This window comes from Camelus ferus, chromosome 7, assembly GCF_009834535.1.
Source record: "Camelus ferus isolate YT-003-E chromosome 7, BCGSAC_Cfer_1.0, whole genome shotgun sequence".
NCBI lineage: Eukaryota > Metazoa > Chordata > Mammalia > Artiodactyla > Camelidae > Camelus > Camelus ferus.
Window position 1 is genome coordinate 26,511,645 of NC_045702.1, and position 25,142 is coordinate 26,536,786.

The window sequence follows — 25,142 nt, forward strand, 5'->3', positions numbered from 1 at the left end:
GATGAGAATATTTAGTTTGGAAATAATTACACAAACACACGCATACACACACTTAAGACAAAAACACACTTCCCTCTAGGATTGGGTCCCCGCCCTCAGGAACATTTTTGGCGTGGCTCTATTATTTGTTTTCCAGCTTGGAAAAACACTGAAGTAGAGCAATCTTAATAAAACAAACTGAAAAGTGGTAACTAAGAGGGTCAGATTCTGAAGTCGTCTCCGATGTCCAGCCCAGTGTTTCCTCAACTGTGTCCCCACCAAAGAATACTAACAGCTATTCCATGAAAAGAATGTCAAATAAGTCTGGAAACGCTGGACACGTCATATTCATCTTTTGAAGGCCCAACGTTTAAATGACTATACGAAATGTTCGGGTAAGTTCCTACAATAAGGAAACCTAGTTCATTTTGTTTAACTCATTGCTCCGTAACCACACAACACTACTCCTTTCCATCTTTTTCTTTAAGTACCCCTATGAACAGCGCTCAGAATAATGGTTCTGTCCGGCTTTAGACCAACCTTTACACCAATGTGAAATTCCCTTTGAGTTGGGGGTAGTTCATAAATCACAAGTGTATGTTTTCTTAAAAAACAAAAATCTCAGCAGTGGGTACCCTTACACAATAGTATTAAACTTTTGAGCATTCTCAAAAGTTCAATACTATTTAAAACTTAGACCCCTAGGTAAAGGGGGAGAGAATATTCTACATGGCCACCACATTTAAGAAAACATGGTATCCGTCCTACTCGCTGAGGCCATTTCTCTTTTATTAATCATCTTGCTTCAGTGCCCCAGTAACATATGAATCACTGAGACATGACATATGTGCAATTATTCTGTCTAAATAGATTAGTAGATATGGTAAGAGTATCAATCACGACTTCCTTGGAATCACTTGTAGCCAGGGTATATGATGTAAGCACATGGAGAAGGTCATACACAGAATCCTGAAAAAGGGGGGAAAAAAAACAAACAGAGGAAAGAACCACCAAATAAGACAAAGTCTCTGGGTAATGTTCACCCTCCTCCAAAATCAATGGGACTACAGAATGGTATGTGTTGCTCACAGGAGAAGCTACGGCCTTTAGAAACGATTAAGGTATGAGAAGCAAAGGAGAAATGTGTCTGTCCAAGGAAATTTGATTTCATTCATCTGGTATCCCTTCCGTAAAATAGTTTCATAAATTTTCCTCTCATTCTTTGAAACAAATTCCACTGAATCCAATTTAAAATTTCAAAGTAGTTCCAGGGACAAATCCAAGAAACACAGCACAATTCAAAAAGGAAATGTAAAACCAATTTTGTAACCAAGTGTGAGTATGCAGACTTTTATTTTTCAATATTAACTACAATAAATCCACTGCACACTCTAAGCGCAGGGAACAGCCACCACAGTAAAAAGAAAAGCGCTCACAACAAGGTATCTTAGATGCCTGGCTTGAACTCTTTTCTGAAATGAGGCCACAATCTGGATTTGAAAGCGTACTTTTTTTTCCTAACAATTTTCATTTGGCCCAATTCAACCCAAGTGCAAATGTAAAATTCACTTACCTGCACAAAACCGCACGCCACGAAGTCCTCAAACAAGGGCAGACTTGGACGGTCTTCTCTATAGATGGTGAGTTTGTACGTGATCAGGGTCTCACCCTGGGCTGGAGATTCATCCACCACAAGCACTGAGATTTTGTTCATTCCTAAGCCCAGAGGGTAGTTGGCAAAGCTGGAGGGGAGAGAGGGAGAAATAGCCCAAACAGATTAATACTTGTCAAATATTTGTCAAATGCCTGCAATTTGCATAAAAAAGCAGGTAAGGTCTAAAATTTCATGAGAAGCCTAAAATGTGGGGGAAAAAAGTGTTAATTTGTGTTTCATTGTACTCTGCTGTGCCAAGAGTTATCCTGAAGAGCAAGCCGTGTCCCCAGCCAATTACAGGGAAGGGAATGAACATTTATTAACCATCTGTCAGGTTTACACATTACCTCATTTAATACAACAATTTTGTATGAAAACTATGATGGTCCCCATTTTAAATATAAAGACCATGACACACAACTTGGGAACAAATTGCCCAAAATCATACGGTAGAGTCAGGGTTGGGACCCAGGTTGGTCTGGCTTAAGCCCTCTTTTCTTTCTTCTATACTCTTTTAGCTCCCAGGAGCGCCAAGTGTATCTCTTCGCTCACAACATTGGAACACAAGTTCCCTTGCCATGGACAAACCGTGTATTGAGGTTCTATTTTCTATTCAAAATGGTAAACAAAAGAGTTGGTGACTCTCAAAAGAGTCAGTAGAAAAAAAATCCCACAAGACTAGGAAAGTTAGTGTTACCATGTCCACAAATTGTCACCAACATTTTTATTAAGTAATTAACACCTGAATATTGAAACACTTGAACAGATGGGTGGGGGTAGGAGGAGGAGGCTGTCCAGAAGAATTAACTCTTCAACGATCTAAAACCAGGAGGACAACAATAAACGAAAATTGTCCTTTACGAGTCCTCTGTAATATTTCCTACCATAACATCCTCTCTTGTTATTGTTACAATAACATTGTAACAAAGATTTGACACAAAGATTGTGAATAGATCAGTAGAGCACTTTTGTGTTCTTTTTAACCACACAGCATCTGAAAAGCAGAAGGATTTCACACCCTGGCAACCCCTCCAGCTGATCTGGTGCCTAGGGTTTTCTGAACCACCTTCAAAGGTTGCTTCCAGTTTCTGTTTCCCTGCCAGCATCCTCATACCTCAGTCCTGCCCGTTCATGCAGGTACACCTTGCACTGACACTTAGAAGTCTCCACTCCAATTGTCAGTGTTACCACATCAAATGGGACTTCAGAGTAATAATTTTTGATCTTAGGGTTAAATTCAGGATTTAGTTCCAAACGTGGATGTGTGAAGATCTCCTTGATATGACATTGTGTGTCTTTATCTGTTTTAAAAAAGAAAAGAAAAACAAAGACAAAACACAACTGTGAAATGAATAAATGTTTAAAAATAATACATGATTAAAGTTTTAAGAAATTCTTTTGAATAACTTTTATGATCGTTGCTGATTTTCCATTCTGCACTCTGGTCATTATTTATGGCTTCAGCTGGATTTTCTATTTGTCAAATTTTGTAGACTTTGCTCATATAACAGTTGTTGATTTTAGTTGGTGTTATACAAATGATCTTTTTTGCTCAGGCTTTAAAAGTGTAAAGGCACAGGAGGTCAGAAAATCTCTCTCCAGTGGATTGGTAACATTTTCATAGCATTTACTGCATATTATCAAGCAACTGTGTGACTGGAGGAGATGACTCTGTGGGGTGGTGACAGAGGGTACCAGCAGGGAATAAAGAAATTTTCTTAATGGAGAGTGTCGTTAAACTACCATTGGATTGCTATGTAGCTTACAGGCAGTAGGGTGGAGCAAAGAATGGGAAATCTAATATTATACCAAACACTCAGATACAAAAACATCAGCAGGGCTTCGTGAGACCCCCTTCCATACCTCAGTCACCTCACCCGAAGGAAGTACCCTAAAATAGAAGAAGGAAATGCTATATCCTGCTCAATACTATTATAGAACCTAGAATATTACTTCACATCATTGATTCTACTACACCAAAAAAACAAAACAAAACAAAACAAAAAAAAAAACAGTTTCTGTTTGGTAGCACAATTTTTACAAAAGTATCTTGGTGAGCAAAAAAGGAAAAACATATTCATAAGCACATGGACTAGCCACTACTAAATTATATTGTGTTCATATTTGAAATAAACAAACTACTCAAAAGCAAATGTTCTGTAAAGAACTATTAACAAGTATTTTGTGCCAGAAATACTTTTCAATAGTCAACAAAATTCCAGTAAAGATAAACATAGAAAATTCTCTAGAAACCAGTAAAATGAAAGCATTTTCTGTTGCCTTTAAATAAAGTGGCCAGTGATGTTTAACACAGCCACCATAAAGCTAACATTGTATTTGCCGCAGGAAGTTATACAACTGAAATTAAAGGAAGTAGATTGTCCTGCTAGCTGTGGTCTCTTCCTCTGTTGTTGACAGCTATACAGTGACTTTTCTAAACTCAAATATAATGATTTGGCTTCCGTTCTTTAATGATTTCTCATCCACGAGAATCCAGGCCATGCTCCTAATAAAGCAGGCAAGACATTACATAATCTCTCCCTTAGCTTCTCCTTTACATCTCTCATCACATTCTGGAGTTTGTGATTCAACAATATTAAACTTTTTATATTTCTTGGACAGACATGGAGTGGAGATGCACCACCAAATCCACAGCAATGAATATCACCAACCTGATAGATTTTTTATTCCAGTTCTGTGAATTAGGTCTCAGTTTAACTCCCATTATGCTCTAAAAAGATGAAAATGAACAAACGTGTATTTCTAACCCATAGTCTATGGTCTTCTCAGCCAGTGGAAGAAAAGACTATGCAGGTACAAATTAGGAACAATAATAATACAACACACAGATTGTAATTTCATTGTAGGGAAAAGACAATGAAAAAATAAACAACTAGTCAATCAGTTGAATAACTCTGTGAATTGGGTAAACTACCTGCTTGATTGATTCTACTTGTTACCAAAGATTTTATCTGGCTGATAGATGTAGGTGGACTGCATATATAATTTCAATGATCCTATCAGCGTCTAAAATTTTTTATAATAGAAGAGAAAAAAGTTAAAAATAAAGGCTAGATTGTTATTAGATTTCAACTTGAAAAGGATCATAGCTTTTCATTTGAATTTGACCACTTATTAATAATACTTTCTTTTTTTCATGAAAGATTTTTTTTTCTGGCATAGTCTGTGTTCAAGGCACCCAGATAAGCACAGGAAAATCAGGCTGTTGTTGGTCATAAGCTCTGATTCAAATGGAGGCTGTGAATCCAACCTAACACTTTGAACCAGTGGAGTCCCGATATATGGAATGTGCTTTCAAGCGGACCATTTCCTAGGCAGAAAGGGAATATAAATACTTGAGCCACAGGTTAGATGAATAACAAAGTGTAAGATTTTTTTTCAAAAGAGTAATCATAGCAAATGTACTTGAACTTAGCATATCTTTATAAAATAGTCACTGAGAGTCCATTTCCCTGCAGTTTAAACTTTCACTTAACAGTGAAAATTTTCAGTGGAGCTTGCCCATTACAACACTGAAACTCAGCTCTAAATGAGACTAAATGTGTAATCATTCTCTCCAGCAAGATTTTCGCCAGTGCTTGGTTTTGGTTTCATCAGAAAATCTTCACCTCCGGCTTCAGTGCTGCATCCTAGACCCCTGCTTGAAAGCTGATTTAGTCCTGACATCATCTTCAACTGAATCATCAGTGTTGCTGCCTGCAAACACCTGGTGTTTCCTTGGCATCCTTCCCAATCCAGTCCCAACTTGTCTCAGGCCAGTGTACCTTATGTCTGTGGAGAATCCAGTGTGAGGTAAGGTGGTAGCAGGCTGCTTATCGTACTTGGCAAGTATATGTGGGAAAGCTGTCTGCAGTTCTGGTTGCTTTTAATGGGTTTCTTTTAACCGCAGAATTTTGTTGCCCTCTTGAGGGATAATCATAACTCACATTAAACACAAAAAAAGCCTAGACGCTGAAGGGTAATCCCACCTGTTCTTAGGCAACATCAAGTTATTTTTAAAATCTTACATCATACCATCAAAGTTGGAAGATTAATTATGAAGACCCAGGTAGGACTAGTTTTTATCAACATAAAAATATGAACAAAGTTGAAGCTTATTTACCATGTTCACACCCGCTACCCTATGTTACCTGGGAACTGAAAAAAAATGAGATTATCTCATACAGTTTTTTCATTTTATAAATGAGAAAACAGAAGAACTGAGTATGACATATTTTCCTGGGGTGGGAGATTAGATGGTAACTGTAGAGAGGGAATGGTGTGGGCAGTATCTGTTACTTTATCCCGATGAGCAAAAGAAAATGCTATTTTTGTTAATTGGATGTATTTGTTGATTCTGTTCAACCACATTATTGTATCACCTCTCAGCCTCTGCTGATTTTAAAGACAGTGTTAAAACAGATTGAATGAATTAAATTGCATTTTAGAAGAGACAGATTAGATTTATTAAACTGGAAGACTTTTATTCATAATAAATTAGACCTTAGTCCATAAATTTTATTTTTTCAGCTTTAATGTTTTATCAGAATAGATTTTTGTGTGAAAGGCTAAATTTTCTGGGTATGTTTTAGCACCAATTATATATAAATATATATATACACACATATATATGTTAAAAAGGTATACATGGTCGAAAGACAAACCTGTTAAGTAGAACTCTTATTTTTCCATTATTAAGGTAATTCATGAACTGTGGACAAAGAATCTGAAGACCCAGCTTCATGATCCAGCGTATGCATTTCATAGCACTGTGATCTTGGAAAAGTCAGTGAGAGTCCCTAGAATGATGTATTTGCAAGACCACTGGAATAATACTGACCAGACAGTGGGAAGAAAATTACTTAAAAATTTAAAAATCTATATGGCACTTAAAATGTATTACTATTATATATGTGTGTGTATATATATATTTTATTGATTATACCTTGGTAAAAAATTCATGAATTTTTAAAAAGTAATTGAAACTTGGCTTAAAAACTCTCCACTGTTCTAAAGAAAACTCAACTCAGGTACTATCCATTATGTCAACCATCTGGCAGAAAAGAACCACTGGTAGGTGGTAAAAAGCCCTAAAAATCAATATACAGACCGGATGCCAAACACTTCCATTTGAGCACTCCCAAGGCAAAGCATTAGCACCACTGGGGGTCCCTCAAAATGAGTTTGGAAGTTCCTGACTTTAAACAAGCAAACACACAAACATAATATTTCACTTTCAAAATAGAAAATTAAAAATCTTCTTATGCAACAGTGATAAATATTAATTCACTGAGAAATCTCGTAACTTCTGAAAATGTACATAAAATACATTAGCAGCCTAAAAATCTCCAAATATGATAAAATGATGATTTATTCAGAACAGGGCAGTGCTTAACTGTTGATTATGATTCTGAAATGCTTTCATTGGAACTCACCATTACTGCAATGTATTTCTTTGGTTGCGTTCATAATTTGTGGAACCGCAGCTACAAAAAGAAATGTACATTTAAAATGGAAGCTATTAATCAAAATAAAAAGGATACTTATTCAGTATTCTGAAACACAGGATGATTTAATAAGCACAGATTTTATTATTTAAATTTTATTACATCAAAAGGCACTTACAAGTTAAACTGAAAGCTACTGTAAGATGAAGTTACTTGGTTCAAATTGCAGAAAAATGATTATTTCAAATAAGAAAATATTAAGGCAGAAAAATGCATGGTCTAAATGTCATCCATTGCCTAAAGGTGATCCATCAAAATTCCTCCAGTTCTATGATCTTGTGACTATAATTTCCTAAATCATTGGAATTACATAGATTCCATCCAGTCTGTTCCACTGGTATTTAACTTTCTGGATACAATTTATCTAAAAAATTCCTTGGTAAATATTGATGGGACAAATAAATGAATTAAAACACACAAAAATGCTTCAAGCAATCATTTAGAAGCAAAAAAAAAAACTGATAGGAGAGAGAAAGACAATCAGATGAACAGTTTAAAATCAGTTCTTCACTGAGTGTACTGATTTATTTTACTAAATCAGTGGTCCTCAAACTTTAACGTGTCTTAGAATCATCTGGAGGACTTGTTAAAACACAGAATACTGGGTTGTATGTATACCACAGGATTCCGATGCAGCAGATCTGAATTTCCCAAGCTCCCTAGATGAGGATGATGCTCTCGGCCTAGGGGCCACACACCGAGAACCACTGTACTGGACTCAGCCTTGATTTGTAATAGGAAACTTGGATTTTTTTAAAAAACTGTAGACACATGCTAACTCCTTTTTATTTTTTTCATCTTAAAATTAGAGACATTTTCTCTTCGTGTGACAAAAAGCTCAGATGTTCTTTAGGGGGAAAAAATTAGAAAATAAGAGATAAGCCTAAGAGAGAAAATCAAAGCCACCGTTAATTTTCCTGGAGGTCCCTGTTGCTTATAGCCAGTGGTTTCATTTAACGATATAGCATACACAACTTTCATATCCCAAATATTTTCCCATAATATTAGAATGTCTTTATAGTATTTTGTTGGATGACTATAGCTTAAGTCAGTCCGCTATCATGGCAATAATAGTAGTTTCTTATTGTTTTCATTTATTAATAATTTATGTAATCACATTTTTGTGTACATTCTTAATTATTTCCTTAAAAATGAATAACTGGAAGTGAAATTTCTGGTATGTAAGAATATCTTTTAAAGTCTTTCTTACATGTTAAATGGCCCCTTAAGTTCCAATTTATACCCCCGCCAGCAACATGAGAACACTCATTTTCCTACATTCACCCCAACTCTATTATCTTTAAGAGGAAAAAAATCTTCCCAAATTTGAGGGGAAAATAGTATTTTCCAGTTTAATTTTCGTATTTTATTGCTAATGAAGCTAAACATTTTTAATGTTTTTTTGGCCACGCAAAATTTACTTTCATGTAGATGTAAGTAGGACTACATCCTTTACCTTTTTTCTTTTCAACTGCATCAAATGGCACTTGCGGTCTTTTAAGGTTCTCATCTTCTGCGAAGGAATTCCTGCAAATGCAATGTCAGACGGCTCTGGATCAGTGAGCTGAACAAAATTCATGGAAATTACATCGAACACACTATCTTTTATCCTGTGTGAGCACAGTTATTTTGATGGACACCAAGAAAAACCTTTCTGGAATTCATTCCTCAAAGCTGGCAATCTTGCCTCAAGCGAGGTGACTGGAAATCTCATCATCTCTAATCAGCAGAAGCACATTTGAAGAAAACCAGGGCAAAACGTCACTCTTCAGGCCAAAAGTGAACAGACTCTGATAGCCTAGGTCCAACAGAAACGATTCAGGAACACACACTCTTATTGGAGTTGTTTGGCTAAAATTACAAAGTCTTGAAGCAGGAAGCCTTGGAAACTCTGAGGCACAGACTGAGAAGAACATACATATAATCTGAGAAATTTAAGTGTACCATACAGAAAACGACCTAGTCTTGCCAAGGCTTCTTCTACACCTAAACTCTGATTAAGGAATGAATGGCATGGGTGAGTTATATCTTGGTGCGTTTGCCTCACTTTTCTGTTGTATAACTAAATGCTCAGCCAGATTGCCCTTTAAATCCTCAAATTTGGGACCAAAATAATCTAAGTTGCAGACAGAAAAATTGCTGGTCCTGATGACAGAGAATACTGGGCAGAATGTGACTTTACTGTGCTATATTGCAAGTCTCCATTTCTACTCCAGCAAAACATAGATAACAATCCTGCCCTTACTTCACAGGGATGCTCTGAGAATTCAATCAAACGTTCTGTGTTAAATTACATTTATAAATATTTATTGTCCCAGACATTGTACTGAGCACTGCAGTAGAGATGAATAAGGCATTTTCAGTTCCCTCAAAATATAAACATCAGATAGGAAATTCAGAAGACAAGGAATTAAAAATATTGCTAATGTTGGAAGGTGTGATCATTTTATTGCAGTTTTATTTTTAAAGTCTTTTTCCCCCTTTGGTATTTACAATGAAGTAATCAATGGGTGAAAAATAATACTGTGTAGGACTTATTTTAAAATACTTTCCTCCTCCCAAGGAACGAAGAAACAGATAAAGCAAACGTGGGGTGAGATACATTTACTTGAGATCTGGGTGCCAGGCCAAGGTGAAAAAAAAAATGTAAATTTGTATGAAGCACTTTAAGTGAAGGTTGTAAAAGATACAACCCACAAATGCACAGAAACTGAATTTTAAAAATGTTACTCTCTTAACAGAATGAGATGCTTTGTATGTTAAAGCATTGCACAGTGATGTCTTGTGTGATTTTGTGAATAATGCATTTGTTTTGAAAATGTGAATTTTCACGGAAAGCATGTGATTAGAGCAAATTACTCTTGCTACTTTATTTCCAATAAAGTGAAAATGAGCGGAAATTACACAAACATTGATTTTAGCATTTTCATTCTGTTTAGAAATACACTAATTCTGTTGGGACCTCGGATTCTGAGCCTCAGGGCACAGACATAAGTGTCACCTTTTCTAAATATTGTTTTTTTGACTTTATTTCTCCTCACCTTGTTGCTGCCATAAGCAGATGATCTTTATTTAAAAGGAAGGATAAAGTCATTAAACCCCACAGACAGTGTAGGTATGTAGAATTGGCTTCTTCTGTACAAAAAACTGGAGGAGACCGTTGTAAAGATAAGGGCAGTTCTGGATGACTACAGGGGATCTCCCTGTCTGCACGAGATACTGGTATAAAGCACTGGACCAGGGACAAGAGGCCAAGGTCCCAGTCAAAACTCTGTTTCTATTATCTGTGTGGCTTGAGCCAATGACATCTCAGCACCTCAGTTTCCTCATCTAGAAAATGTGTATAATATGCACCCTACTTATAATACAGCATGAATGATAATTAAGCATATATACGCTCACTGGCCAACCTGAAGATAATTAGAACTGAGTATTCTGTCTTAAAATGTTCCAGAAACAATTTAATTGCTTCTGGATACAGAATTAACTTTAACTTATCTCAGTGTTAACTTACATAAATCTTTCTAACTTGTCTGACTTTTCCTATAAATGAAAGAAAAAATTTTCCCCCACTATGCATGCTAAAGTGACCTTTGGATGGGACAGAAACAGGAAAAGGACAGTTCATTAATGTTTGCTACCTATCTGCGCTATAGCACACCAGACACCACGCATTGGTATATGCAATTATCTTACGTAATCCTGAAACAATACTTGGTAGGCAGTATAATCCATATTTTACAGGTATGGAAACTAAATCTCAGAGAAAACCCTGACCTGCTGTCATTAATAAACTCTAAAGTTGGGGTTTTTGAATCCAAGTCTGATTCAAAAAAGTTCTGATTTTTTCTAACTAAACATTGACCTTTAGTACATTTCATTGTTGGAAGGGAACCCTTAGAGTTAGGACTAGGGTTAAAGTCAATATTCCGAATTTAAGCGAAGTCAATTGTTAAACCTTGTAACATACATAGACCTTGAGAGAAACCTGGGGAATAAACTTTCCAAAGCTTGCATATCTCAAGAGACTTTACCCAAAGTTAAAAACGATACTTAAATAGACTCCTTGGTAAATCAAGTCTGCTCTTCCTCCATTGGAATGAAGAACGAGACAGTCTCGGATTATTCAAGTGAGTGCAAAGAACAAAGGGGCGGCACCGAGTTCTGCTAATTACAACCTAATTTTCAAACAACCAAACAGAATGTATCAATCTGATTACTTCTGGTACTGAGGGGCTAAGGCCAACTGCACAAAGTGGTGGCAATTAAGTGAGTTCTGGTCCTGGCGGGCATCCCAAGTATTCTTCGAAGATGTGACGATTTGCATTGTTGACCTATAAAAGAACGTTTCTTAAGGAACGGTTTTCACTGTCCCGGAGGCAGAAGGAAACGCAGCGCGAGGCCGGCGAACGGAGGCGGTTCCTGAGGGTGACGTCAGAGACCACGGCGCCGCCCCCTCGTCTTTCATCTCCCTAGGAGGCTAGGTTCACTTCTGCTTTCCTGGCAGTAGAAAAGTCAAATACTCGCTTAATTCCATCCTATAAAAGGGAGGCCGACTTTGCTAGCCCCATGGGCGCTACGCCTTCCACCAGCATCTGGGAATGTTAATATGTTCCCCTGGCCCATTGTCCCTCTTACTCCTTCATGACTTCCTCTCATTAGAATGAAGTGGACATGGGAGGCCAGGAACCTTTTCTCCTGGCCAAATGCCTCTCTCTGAGATTCCATTTTCTTAAAAAAAAAAAAAAAATTCTAATCTGTGGTACAGACAGACATATTTATAAATGTGGATAGGTTTTGCCCAGAATAAAGTCATGTCTCAAAAACTCTGAAAGCTCATACCGTCTAGGGCTCCACTCTGACTGATGGTTCATAAAACAAATCTCACCTAATTCTTTCAGTCTGATGCTCCTGTAATTCAAGGATATATATCACAGAATGAAACTAGCTTGAAAGTTTTAATTTTAAACATGACTTCTTAGTGGAGTCGAGTCCTGCTGGTTTGAAAAACTGTTGGATATATTTTTGTTAGTGTTTGAAGACCACTAGAATCATTATGGTTTCAATGTTTTAAAGAAGCTTATTTTCCAGAGCATGAATTTTTGGACACACTTCTTTTTGTTGCTTTCTTTAATGTAGCAATGCCTTTTGAAATCAATCTTTGGAGATTTTTGGGGTTGCACAATTCAAATTTGTGGCTCTCTTACCATTCCAGCGAATATAGCGGTGCCTTTTCATTCAGGAGCTGAAATTGTTCAAATACATTTAAAAGAGACCAGTAGTGGGTCAGGATGGAACCAGGTTTTCCCATAGGATTTGCCATATTGTAAAATTCATGCATCAAAGATTGAAACCCGGGAGTAGCAGACGGGAAGAGCTGAAAAGGAATTTTCAAAAGCACAATATCAGAGTAAGTTATGGAAAATAAAATGTAGTATTACTAGGAAAGGCTTTATATTTATTCAGGTATTTTGAAAATAAAATATTTATTAAAAATCCATTATTAGTACCATAATTCAATTTTCTGTGTTGCTGTCAAGGTAAATGCCACATTTTATAAAGAACTAATTTTGTTGATGTTTGTATATCGAAGTGGAGTGAACGTTCTTTCTTTTTTAATAGAATGGGAATGGATATTCCTTTCTATAAGATACCAGGAAAAAGATGACTAACAGAGTGAGTCAGGCAGCAGGAAAAATTAGGAGAAATCCTCTTGGGTTACAAGTGTCTTATAAATGTCAGGATGGGAGAGATTAATTTTATCAAGAAAAAAATTTCATGGTTATCCTGTTTCTACTCTGAGAGTAAGGAAACTAGTGCTTGCCCTTTCTCCTGCAAAATTCTTCTATTCTTCCTCACATTGTGCTAAGAGATGTTCTCCACTTTCATAATACCTTAAATTATAAATTCCTAAAGGATGAAGCCAGGTCTCTTTGATTATCTTTGTATAGTATTGAGCCAAACTGTCATGAATATAATACTTACTATATTTAAATTAGTTAAAATAACCTATCAATTAAGTTATAATTGGAGTAATAAACTTACTTTGAACCTACTAAAATATGGAGCTAAATTTTATAATTTTTATAAACAAGTGTCAAACATTCACTAATTAGTAAGCTGGTTATTACTCATACGAGTAGCATATGAATACATAAGAGTTTTTAAAGTAAAAAAAAAAAAATATTTGGCCCAAATAGATAAATAATAAAAATTATTAGTAGATTTTTTAAAATGCTATTTTACAGAGATGTTTTGTATAAACAAATCTTAGGTAGAAAAACACAAATCCAATATAGTTTGCTCATATAAGTGGCAGAACTAGAAACAAAGCAAGTGCTGAGCACGCACCTATATAGGTAATAAATTATCCTTTGATATTGACCAATAACTCAACAGAACCCAAGAAAATACATAGAAAATAAAATAAACACACTTATATTTTTAGGCTAAAACCAGTAAAAGTTATTATAGAGTTATTTACATTTTCTTTCTTTGGAGTTGCTATAGAGTTACCACAAATTAAGGTTTAGTTAGTTTTCTAAAATCTTGTAATTTTATTCAGTCATATTTACTTTTACACAAACAAAAAAGGCATAATAAGCAGAAGGAAACTGGTTACATGTAAATATCCCAAAGCTAAAAAGCAAAACTTCTTTAGAAAATTGTTAACATTTTCCCCTCAAGAACTATCAAATCCTGCCAGCTCTACTAATCCCACATTCTTTTACTTTTAGCAAGTCATGTATTATTTACAAACTCTTAAAGAATATGCATTCTGCTCTTCTTAATATTTATATCCCTGAAAAGAAGAAGACACTTACAAAGATTTCTATTTCTTTTTTTTTTTTTTTAACACTTTCATTATGGTATGATTCCTAAAGATTTCTATTTCTTAAAGAAATAGCTTCACCTAGTGTGAAGTTAAAATCAAGTAGCTTATGGTTGATCTACTATAATCTCAGTAATCAAGAGGAATCAAACATCACTTTTGTTTTACCAGTTGGAATTGTCCCAAACTCTCAAGTTCCTTTGTAAAAGTCATAATTGAGTTAATCTCCTCTACAGACAGGCATTGATTTAGTTCTTTTTGATAGTTTTCACCCTGTAATGGGAGGAGAAAAAAAAAAACTCTTAAGCAATAGTTACAAAGTCAAATCATGTTTAGCCCAATTCACAAACCAATCAAATTTTGAACTCTATAAATAAACAGCTGAGCTAATTAATTCTAAATAATACATAATAACTTCAACTTGTCACAATGGTGTCTGAATGTAAGAAAACTTCATATTCGACAGAAAGGACCTGAAATAGCTTAACGGTGCTTTGGTAGTAGCAAGGCTTTGGGAATTGGGGCCCAAAGCACAGAATGTGACAGTTTGGAAATGGAGGAAAAGTCTCCTTCAGTCTTCAGAGCACTAGAGATCAGAGCAGCAAATTTACACATGAACCCCATGTACGAGACCTTACCATTCCAGAGTTTCAAGGATTCAACTAAACAGACACTCACATTTTCCCATATTCATTTTTTCTAGTGCATCCCTGAGAGCAGACTATCCTCTCTGGGGCAAGTGGTTCTAATGGCTTTAATGACAGTCCACTCACTAAGGAAGGAAAATCAGGAACTCTAGGAACAAATCAATAAAACCATAGGGGAACAACAGTCTACAAGGTCATATCTCTCAAAAACATCTCTCCTTGGAGCATTGTTGGTTGGTACAACCTTTCACATTCCAATTTTCCAAATTTTCCAGTTATAGTTTGAAAACAGAAAGACATATAGAGAACAACACTGTACCCAGTAATCTGTACAGATTTTTGATGCATCAAAAAAACTTGTACTAATGTGTTGTAAAAATTAACCAATCTTACACTGAAGCACTACTCTCTAATCATCCGCATCTAACCAAAGATGTTAACCAGATGTGAATGCTTAAAAAAAAAAAAAACTAGTATTATAACTCATGTCCTTTGATATTAATCTAGAGCACTCACTGTGGTTCCAACTGCCTCCAAAATGTTCAGGTATTCCTTTTAAAGTATTCCACAGCATGTGGTAGGTACTGTTCATTATAATCACAAAACTTCCCTGGGAATAAGGAACTGCTTTACTTCATTTTCAACCCATCATTTCATCATAACCAGTCATTCACACACTTAGTAGACATAAAAATAACATTGGCCCTTAGGTCAGAAAAAGATTAAGAGGTTTATATAATGGATAGAAATCAATCTCAAATGAATTATCAGGTTGCTTAACCACACAATAAAGAAAATGGCACCTTCTAAAAATGAATTAAAAATATTTTTCAGTATAAAAATTTGCTCTTACCTTAAATACACCTGATCTATAAAGTCTCTGAAATATCTCAGAAAATATGGAAAGTGAAGATTCATTAGACAGGAGAAAATTGAAAGTATCTTTCAAAAGGAGTTCTTCTGTGTTTTGGTCCTCAAAATCAATATCATCATCATCGTGAAAATTTAAATGCTCATGCACCTATGAAAAAGTAAAAGCACAGCAAATACTTTTCACTGACTTACTTTTAATACAGTGGAACCACTTCTAAAGCATGTCATTTCCTGCTGGATTATAGATCAGAACTGACATCTAGTGGTCCTTTTGGAGGTCAACAGTTTCATAAAGTCTAGCATTCTTTTGAAGATACAATTCTTTACAGGGAAATTAATTAGCGTTTTATAACATCACATTTGCTTATATTGAACCTGTTGTTGAAGAATTTGTGTTTATGGAAATAATATATAATATTTCTGAACAATAAAATTTTTAAATCGTAATACAAGCTATTAGATATATGTATAAAATACTGAAAAATGACCATTAAAAGATGTAGATTTATAAAATTTCAAAATTTTATGGATAAATCTTTGAGCTATTCAACCAAGTATCAGAGCCACATATAATGTAACCATTTTCCTTGCCTAATAGTTTGAAAACCAACCAATGCAATATGAAGTTGAATTCTGGTTGCACATAATTTTATTTTGTTTCTCTTCACTTCTTCTCATCCCATATCCCAAGATAACTTTCTATGGACTGATGCAATCAATTTTGAAATCTTCTTGAGACTAAGTGCTATTTTAGATTAAAAATATGTTGGAGGAGATGATCTGAATGAGTTTATTTGAGCCAAGAGGAAATAAAAGAATCAAAGTGTACAAAAAACACTTCAACTTACATATATTTATACTAGAAAAAAACCACAAATGTTTCAAAAATTCCTACAGCTTTTAAAATTAAAATATAGAACCATTTTAAACTAAATATCTGTATGTCAAGAATAAAGGAGTTACCTTTTTAATAAATCCATGTGAATAAGCTAAGCAATCTACTATTTTCTATTATCTAAATTTCTGCTCTTCTGTATTAACACACACTTAACTTTATGCCACATTTATTTCATAAACAGTGGCTGAACCATAGAAAATTCCATGCTTGTTCAACTGGGAGGCACAGTGGGTATTGTAACTTAAATTATAGATCCTCCACTTCCTAGTTAATTCTCTGAACCACAGTAAATATGTCTGCAGTAAGTTTGATGCAAGTTGCTATTTATTGATTGGTTACTATAAATGGAAACAGTAACAACATACAAACACACACACCCTTCGGCAAAGCGGCAGGGCAGGGGAGGAGCTCACACGAGGACTTTGGCATACTCACCTTGAGCACGACAGGGGACCTGAAACTGCCGTAACCAATGTCAAAAGTTAAAAGTTGAAAACATAATCTGCATCTGAAACAAAAACACAAGGTTGCTGTATTTACTCTATTATTTAGTATTATATTGTTAATAATCACTGCAGTTAAATTTCAAGGTCGTACTAATTAGAAAGAACAGTACCTTGGAGAACCCAAAATTGAATACAGTTTATCTTTGGATTTGGAGTCTCCTTGCTTCTTACAAAAAAAACCACAAATATATCTAAAGTATTCATAACACATTAAACTACACCATGAAGTAATTTCATGAAAACCTAAACAGAGGGGAGCTCTCCCACTCTATCCTGCCAGACATTCTTCTGCACACAGAAAGCATGATAAAGCTTACACTGAGGGATCACCTTTTTTTTTTTTTTTTTGACACACTTTATTTAACAGTTCCCTAGAAAAAAAAGGCATTAAATTATACTCAAGTAAATCGAAGCACGGGGATAAAAGTTATTGTATTTTGTTAATAAAATTTTATAGACAAAAATATACCTAGTCAATGGAAAGCATATATGATTAAAAATAGCTGAGCTTGAAAGGGGCTGCAATTAAAAAAATAATTCAAACAACTGGGCTTTATTTCTTGTCACCACTATTTAGATACTGGTGAGTCTGGAAACTGCTCAGAAGTTCTAGGATCTATAAATTTGAAAACAGATGTTTAGAAGTTCACATTTTCTACTGACATAAAATTTTCCAAGGAGCACCTACTTATGATAATTAAGATATATTTTCACTAACAATTTTTAGAAAGTAGGTTTTTTTTTTTTTCTTTTTTTTAACAGTAAACTTTGTTTTTACCTATCGAAGGCCTTTGGTCCCAGAGCAGCTGTTTCACTGAACACTTCAGCTGCCAGCAGGAGTTTGCTAATGGCTTCCTTCATATGATCAAAAGCCTGAAGAGGTGAACTGGCTCTCAGGAACGTCTCAAAAAATGTTTGCAGCTGTGAACAAGTAAAGGATTCATATGTTAAAACTACAATCTCAGTTTGTCCATCGTTTCCAAAGTGATCCCTTTGGGTTATCTCTCCTGCCACACTCAAAAAACTCCTTAATAAGGAAAATTGGACAATCTAAGATATATAAACATAATATATATATTTTATATATGTATACAATATACTGAAAGACTGTATTATATACCTAAGGTATACTATATAGTGAGTATATATCATACACATATAATGTGAATATATTATATACATTTAAAAATATATTGTAAGCCTTTCAATTGAATACAGGGTGCTGAAACATCTTGTAATTCAAATTACTTTAGAAGTGCTTACTTCATTTTTTTTTTTCATTTCATGTCACCTAATCATAGGAAGTGAAGTGGGACTCTCACAGAGCTTGTGATCAGAACTCCCAAGTTTAATTTGGAACTCTTCTAATTAGGTAAACTTGGACTTGCAACTCACTTCTTCAGATTTTTGAGTCCTTTTCTTCAAAATGGGTTAATAACTACCAACAAGAGAATTGTGATGCCAAATTGGAAGAAAATGCATTTGAAAACCACTGTAAAGTATGAAATTCAAATGTGAGCTTTTTATTTTTATCAATGCCTTGCGTATCAGAACAAAAATAACTGTATCAAAATTGCTTCTTGTTCATGATACTTTGCTGTGGGAGATCTAGCCAACCAGAGAAGACTCAGAGAATCTCAGTGTCCTCCTAACACTTTAATTTCAGGCTTCACATGGCTAGAGAGAACAGGGCAGTATTACAAAAGCGGGAATGATGTTAGGTTTATGTCATCACAGAAACACTCCCGTTGGTATCACAAATGGCTATTTTTATTTGCTTAAATCTTAAAACAATCACAACAATGAAACTATTCTTTTTCTAAATTATTTCTTGTGGATGCTGAACATCAAAGTTCAAGTCAAATTTTTCCAAAAGTATAAAACAAATCTATTGATTCACAGGTTTTCTCTGGATAAACATACTCTGAAAAATGAAGAACAAAAAATATTTTTTGAAAAAACATACAGCAGGTATTCTATTAATATTTTTGGAAGGAAAGACTAAATTTATCTGAGCTGCATAAAACTGCAAAGGGAAAAACCTTTTGTTGCTATGATAATGAAGGACAGATACTGGCATAAATCACCTGAGGGAAATGGTAAGTGTATCTTTAAAATATACAAGCAAAATTCCCTCAAGAGAAACAGATACTGACTTCATAAACTTTTTTTCCAGCTGAAAAACAAAAACCTAATGAGATGCACACTTTAAGACCCTATGAACACACCATCAGCATTTGGCAACTGAGATGTTTTTCCCTCTCTAAGGACTAAGGAAAATGAATGTAATAATTGTATGATCAAAAGAAAACAAATTAAGGCTAAGACTAAAAATATTAACACCCTTGAGTCAAAACAGAGGAATATGTTTTTCCAAATAAAAGTAACTCATCACATTTCACTCAATTCACCATATTATGTAGAAAGGATTATTGAGAATACTATTGCATTTTTACATTTTAATGCTTTCAGAATATTGCAGAGGTCAAGGTTAATAATTTAAGAAAGCTGGACATGTTTATGTAGCACATAGGACTGTATAAGATTGATTATTAGATTACATCCTCCATGGTAAAAAATAATTAGCAAATTAATGTCTTAGGGTTGTATTTATTCTTCTACCATAGAAATGAGTGTTTCTTAATTCCTGATAACAGTAAGCAATGGCTATAGGCTTTCAGTACATCAATTCTGTCAGACCCTTTCCATTGAACTTTTAGTGAGAACTTCACCATGTGGAAAGCACTGTGTGCTGGGCTTTTGAGGACAAGGAACATAGCTTAATGGTAAACTCTATAGAGTTAAGAGGCAAAAAGTCCCAGATTCAACTCTGGTTCTATGCCTGTTACTATTAAATCGTGAGACCTTATGAGATTAGTAACAGTATCTACTTTATAGACGTACTGCTAGGATTAAATCAGAAAATGTACATAAGGAATGTCACAACCCACCACACACCAATACTCAAACACGTTAGCTCCTTTTATTAATTAAAGCAAGTCCACAGCCATTTTTGGGTATTTCAAAGTGGTTGCTGAACCCAGATTCACATAATGCCATCAATGATGTGGAAAATCAAAGCTGCCTCTGGTATTCTCTAGGTCCATCACATGGCAATATTTCATTCTTTTTCATGTCTGAATAATATTCCATTGTGTGTACATGTATGTATACATGTGCGTGTGTGTGTATACCACATCTTCCTAAGTGAAGTAAGTCAGGCAGAGAAAGACAAACATTATATGATATCATTTATATGTGAAATCTAAAAAATAATATAAATGAATCTACACATAAAACAGAAACAGACTCACAGACATAAGAAAATGAACTTATGATTTCCAAAAGGGGAAAGAGTGGGTGGATAAACTAGGAGTATGGGACTAACATATACAAATAACTATGCATAAAATAGATGAGCTACAAGGATTTACTGTATAACACAAGGAACTACATCCAATATCTTGTAATAACCTTTAATGGAAAATAATCCATATATATATATATATATATATATATATATATATATATATATATATATATATCTCTGAATCACTCTGATGTACTCCTGAAACTAACACGATATTGTAAATCAACTATACGTCAATTAAAAAAAAATACTGCCTCTGTGAATCCAAACATTTGTGACCAACAAAAGAAGACATTTTAAAAATATATGTCTTTCTAGAAAACAAACTTATGGTTACCAGGGGGGAAGGGGATGGGAAGGGTTACATTGGGAGTTTGAGATTTGCAGATACTAACTACCATATATAAAATAGGTAAACACCAAGTTTATATTGTATAGCACAGGGAACTATATTCAATATCTGGTAGTAACTTATGGTGGAAAAGAATATGGAAATGAATACATGTATGTTCTAGTATGACTGAAGTATTGTGTTGTACATCAGAAATTGACACAACATTGTAAACTGACTGTACTTCAATAAAAATATATTAAAAATATGTATATATATCTTTCAATAGAAATAAATTAAAAAGAGAGGATAAAGAGCCATGATGGTTGAATAGACCCCATCACTGGTATGTCTCCCAGCAGAAGTCAAAGAGCAGAACTGAAGGACCTAAATAACTGTGAGTTTCCCTAAAACTCAGCCTGCTAAGAGAAGAATGAACCTCAACCACCAATCATGAAAGCAGGGAGACCAGAAGATAAGATAGCTGCCTTTATGTACCTAAGGGTGAAGAGAGGGGAGAGAAATGGCATCCAAAAGCACAACTCAAAAAAGGAGAGACTTCTTTTATTTTTGTGTTAGTTGTTACCCGTCTTTGTCTCTATATGCATTTCCTTCGACCTCACGGCATGCATTTCAATTTATTTAAGTCCTTCAAGTCAAAGAAAATTCTAGATGAGTGACCTGTCTTTAATTTATTTAGTACAGTGGCAAGCAAACTACCTATGCCAGAAATGGAAGTAGAACCATGCAAACGTTTACTAGGTATTTTTTTTTAATCATCAACTTTTAATAAGTCACCCAGAGAGGGCAGAACATTCATACCATATTTTTGAAACTAATCCACTTAGGCTAAGTGAAAGACTTCTTTGAGTGTCTGGTCATACTGTCATTCGTCACACTAATTGTATTTGCTTTGTCAAAATCTTGAGTTCTGTGCATCTTGATGTGCTCACATGTAGGAAGAAAGAGCTGTGCTTGGTGATCTCATCAGACAACGTCAAATCTGAACTTGTTTGATGTTAATTCCATTCAAAGCTATCAGAACCTGAAGAACACTTTTCACTCGGGAGCTTTCTTAACTCAAGCACAAATACCTGAAAGAACACCTTCACTTTTGTTGCTAAGTTAAAACAAACCGTGAACTCAAATATCAAGGAGACTTCTTCCTCTCTAGATGAAGACTTTTAATTGTTACTTTTGAATTACCTAAACAAAAGAATATAAGATCCCAAGAGAATCAGTGCCTTGGCAGTGATGTAAAATGAATAAAGGAAGATCGAAGACTTTTAGAAGGACATGAAACTATTTTGTGAACTATAAGTTGTCCTCCTTCAGTGTAAAAATGAAATACGAATTTACTGCCAAATAAATTATCTAGAAAATGATCTTGTAGGATCTTGGCTGAAAAACCAGGCAGGTAAAAGCATCATCATTTGTTTGCACTGGTATAAAATTCAAGCAATAAGCCAGTAAGGTATTTATAATTTTTACATCTATCCATTCAAGCAACGTATTGAAATATACATAAAGAATCAAAATAATTAAAAATGGAAGGACGACTGGAACTGATGAGAAACTTCAAAGTATTTGTAGGAAAATTTCAGTTATGCTTTTGATATCTTAAAATATTTCTAAGGCACCCTTATATCCACCTCCGTCCCCACCCCACCTCTCACAGCCCCTCCCATGCTAAATTCTGGGCTTCGTCTGGTTAATTTCCTTTATCCTCCCATGAGACCTTGGGCAAATTACTCTCAGTGGCAACACGTGTTGCTCTGTGTAAAACTTGCTGACTTCCTGTTTGCTTGCACCACTAGACCATGAGATCTCTTAGGGCAGACACTGAACTATTTTACCTTTGGGTGGCCAGTATCTAAATGCAGAGTAGGCATTGAGTAAATTCTGCTGAATAAATAAACCTAAGTAATAACATTACAGAAACCACAGAACCTTTGATAAGAGAAGTAGTTTACTGGAGCTTCTGGATAACATAAATTTTCTCCTTAGGACAACATGTTTATCTCTCGTTTCCATCTCATGAGATAGGGAGGATACGCATTTTTCTGGTGACTTGTAATAAAACCTTTGAAAAATAGAACCTCACAGCTGTTCGAGAGGATTTTTGAGATAAGAAAATTTAATATAAGAGTTAAAACAAAGGATGAAGGATTAACCAATTTTAGAGGTTTTTTTTTTTTTTAAGTCATGTTCTTGGCTAACTGAGAAACTAGAGCAGAATACTAATATTTCAATATTTTGAACTTCCAGTGATGTCTAATAACATTGTACCTTACTAAAGTTTACCAGAATCTCTCCTAATATTATCGTGTGACTTTCATCTTCTCAGAATAAAGAATATTAGTATTTAAATCATTTTGCAACAACAAGCATATGAAAAGATGTTCAGTGTCACTAGTCATAAGGGAAATGCAAATCAAAACCACAATGAGATATTACCTTACATTCATTAGGATAGCTACTATCAAAAAAACATAAAATATTAAGTGTGGGCAAGGATGTGAAGAAATCAGAACTCTTGAGCACTGTTGGTGGGAAGGTTAAATGGTGCAGCCACTATGCAAAACAGTACGGAAGTTCCTCAAGAAATAAAAATAGAATTACCATATGATCCAGTTATTCAGCTTCTGGGTACAGAGTCAAAAGGATTGAAAACAGGGTCTTGAAGATATAGTTGCACACCCATGTTCATAGTAGCATTATTTACAACAGCTTAAGGGTGGAAGCAACTCAAGTATCCATCGATGGATGAATGGATAGACAAAATGTTGTCTGTACATACAATGGAATATTATTCAGCCTTATAAAGGAAGGACATTCTGACACATGCTACAACTTGGATGAACCTTGAGGATATTATGCTAAGTGAGATAATCCAGTCACAAAAGACCCTGTATGATTCCACTTACATAAGGTATCTAGAGTAGTCAGATTCCTAGAAACAGAAAATAGAACAGCAATTGCCAGTGGCTGGGGAAAATGTGAAGTTGTTTAATGAGTACATAATTTTGGTTTAGCAAAAAATTCCGGAGACTGGTTGCAAAACAATATAAATACAGTTAATACTCTTGAACTGTGCACTTAAAAAATGGTTAAGATGATCATTTTACATTACGTCTCTATTACCACAATTAAAAAATGTTTGAAATAATTTTGCAGTTTCATAGCCTCACTCCCTCCAATAACTCTGTTTAAATGCTTGCTAATGTTGTTATCACCAAAGTCCAAAAGGGCACGCCTTTAATTTTGCAAAAGAAACTAAACAAAAAATAAGCCCTCCCTTGCTCCATTTCTCAGCTCCTGCAAGTAGTGGAAATAGTCTCCATCTCTATTTCATCTCCTTTTAGTCACTGTTTCATCCACAAACACTCTTTTAACCTTGAACTTCTTGTTTCCTTGTTTAGGATGAAAAATATCACCCAGCAAGTTCAAATGCTGTTAGGAGTGATCCAGAAGAGAGGAAGAATTAATGATGGGACACAAAAGTCTAGAGATGATCACTTCGGATGACAGTCAAGGCTTAGAGCATCCCACAAGAGCTCAGACTCAGTTTCATCCATAGGTAGAACTAAAGGCACTTAATCAAATATATGAAATCCAAGAGTCTCTGTTCTTTTCCAAATTAAAGGGGGAATGAGTATGCATTCAGATTTACCCATCTTTAATACAGTGGGAACTTAAGCCTGTTGTTCTTGATCGGTATTATTTTCTGCCTTTTACAGACTCAGCTGGGATCTCTTTCTCTGACTCTCTCCCCAGCACTTGCTGAACTCTTAAAATGTATCCGAAGGAATCTAAATATCCCAGAATTTTACCCCCATGTAATAATATTTTATATACAAAAGGATTTTTTTGATCAGCCTATAATTACCAATAAGAAAAATGTTTATAAGTTTAATTTAAAATTTTAGTTACCATATGGCTCTAAATTTTAACATATTTTTCTTCCAAAGAGTTATGATTACAACTATTTGCTGTACACAACTAGTCAGAACACTAGAAATATATCATAAATCTAAATAAATAATTTGTAAAATGAAAGAGTATAACTGTATTGGCAATGCATCCCTTAGATGGATATGATTTCTTTTTATTCAATTTATTCATATTTCCATTGAGACAATAGTACTTATTGTTAGAATGAGAAGGGTTCAGCATTAGTATTAATATTATTTTCAATGTAAGCATGGATAAAATTTCTTCACATAAATACATAGATGTGAATGGAAAACTTCTAGTTATACCAACATGACTTAATTCCTTGAGCTCCCTCCAAAGTACAGGGAAAAAAAATCATATAGTGATTTATCATGAAATATTTAATTTCATTAAAAACTGAAAATAACCTGAGTTGTGGAAGATTCGCTACTTAGTCATTAGCATCCTTCACTTTCTCTAACGAAGACCATATTTAAACGTGTCTGTTTTGGAGCAGGGGCTTGCAGAATTGCTTCACCCTGGGGCAGTCACCATCATAATGTCAGGGATAGATGCGAGCTAGGTCTATCTTTTGAAGAGCAGAGGGGT

At 34.8% G+C, this 25,142-nt stretch overlaps 1 protein-coding gene across 5 annotated transcripts in view; it reads right to left on the minus strand.

The window, feature by feature from the left end:
- Positions 1-25,142, minus strand: part of CPED1 (cadherin like and PC-esterase domain containing 1) — a 250,413-nt gene that overhangs the window by 117,237 nt on the left and 108,034 nt on the right. For all 5 annotated transcript variants that reach the window (XR_001367138.2, XR_004321355.1, XM_032483607.1 and 2 more), the window contains 9 exons: positions 17,675-17,817; positions 16,826-16,898; positions 15,473-15,640; positions 14,141-14,245; positions 12,348-12,517; positions 8,597-8,667; positions 7,069-7,119; positions 2,748-2,934; positions 1,553-1,721 (listed from right to left, as the gene is read on the minus strand). Coding sequence is in view for 3 of the 5 variants with exons in the window: in XM_032483607.1 (XP_032339498.1) it covers positions 1,553-1,721; positions 2,748-2,934; positions 7,069-7,119; positions 8,597-8,667; positions 12,348-12,517; positions 14,141-14,245; positions 15,473-15,640; positions 16,826-16,898; positions 17,675-17,817 (1,137 nt within the window). In the remaining 2 variants the exon portion in view is untranslated. The remainder of the gene's footprint in view (positions 1-1,552; positions 1,722-2,747; positions 2,935-7,068; positions 7,120-8,596; positions 8,668-12,347; positions 12,518-14,140; positions 14,246-15,472; positions 15,641-16,825; positions 16,899-17,674; positions 17,818-25,142) is intronic.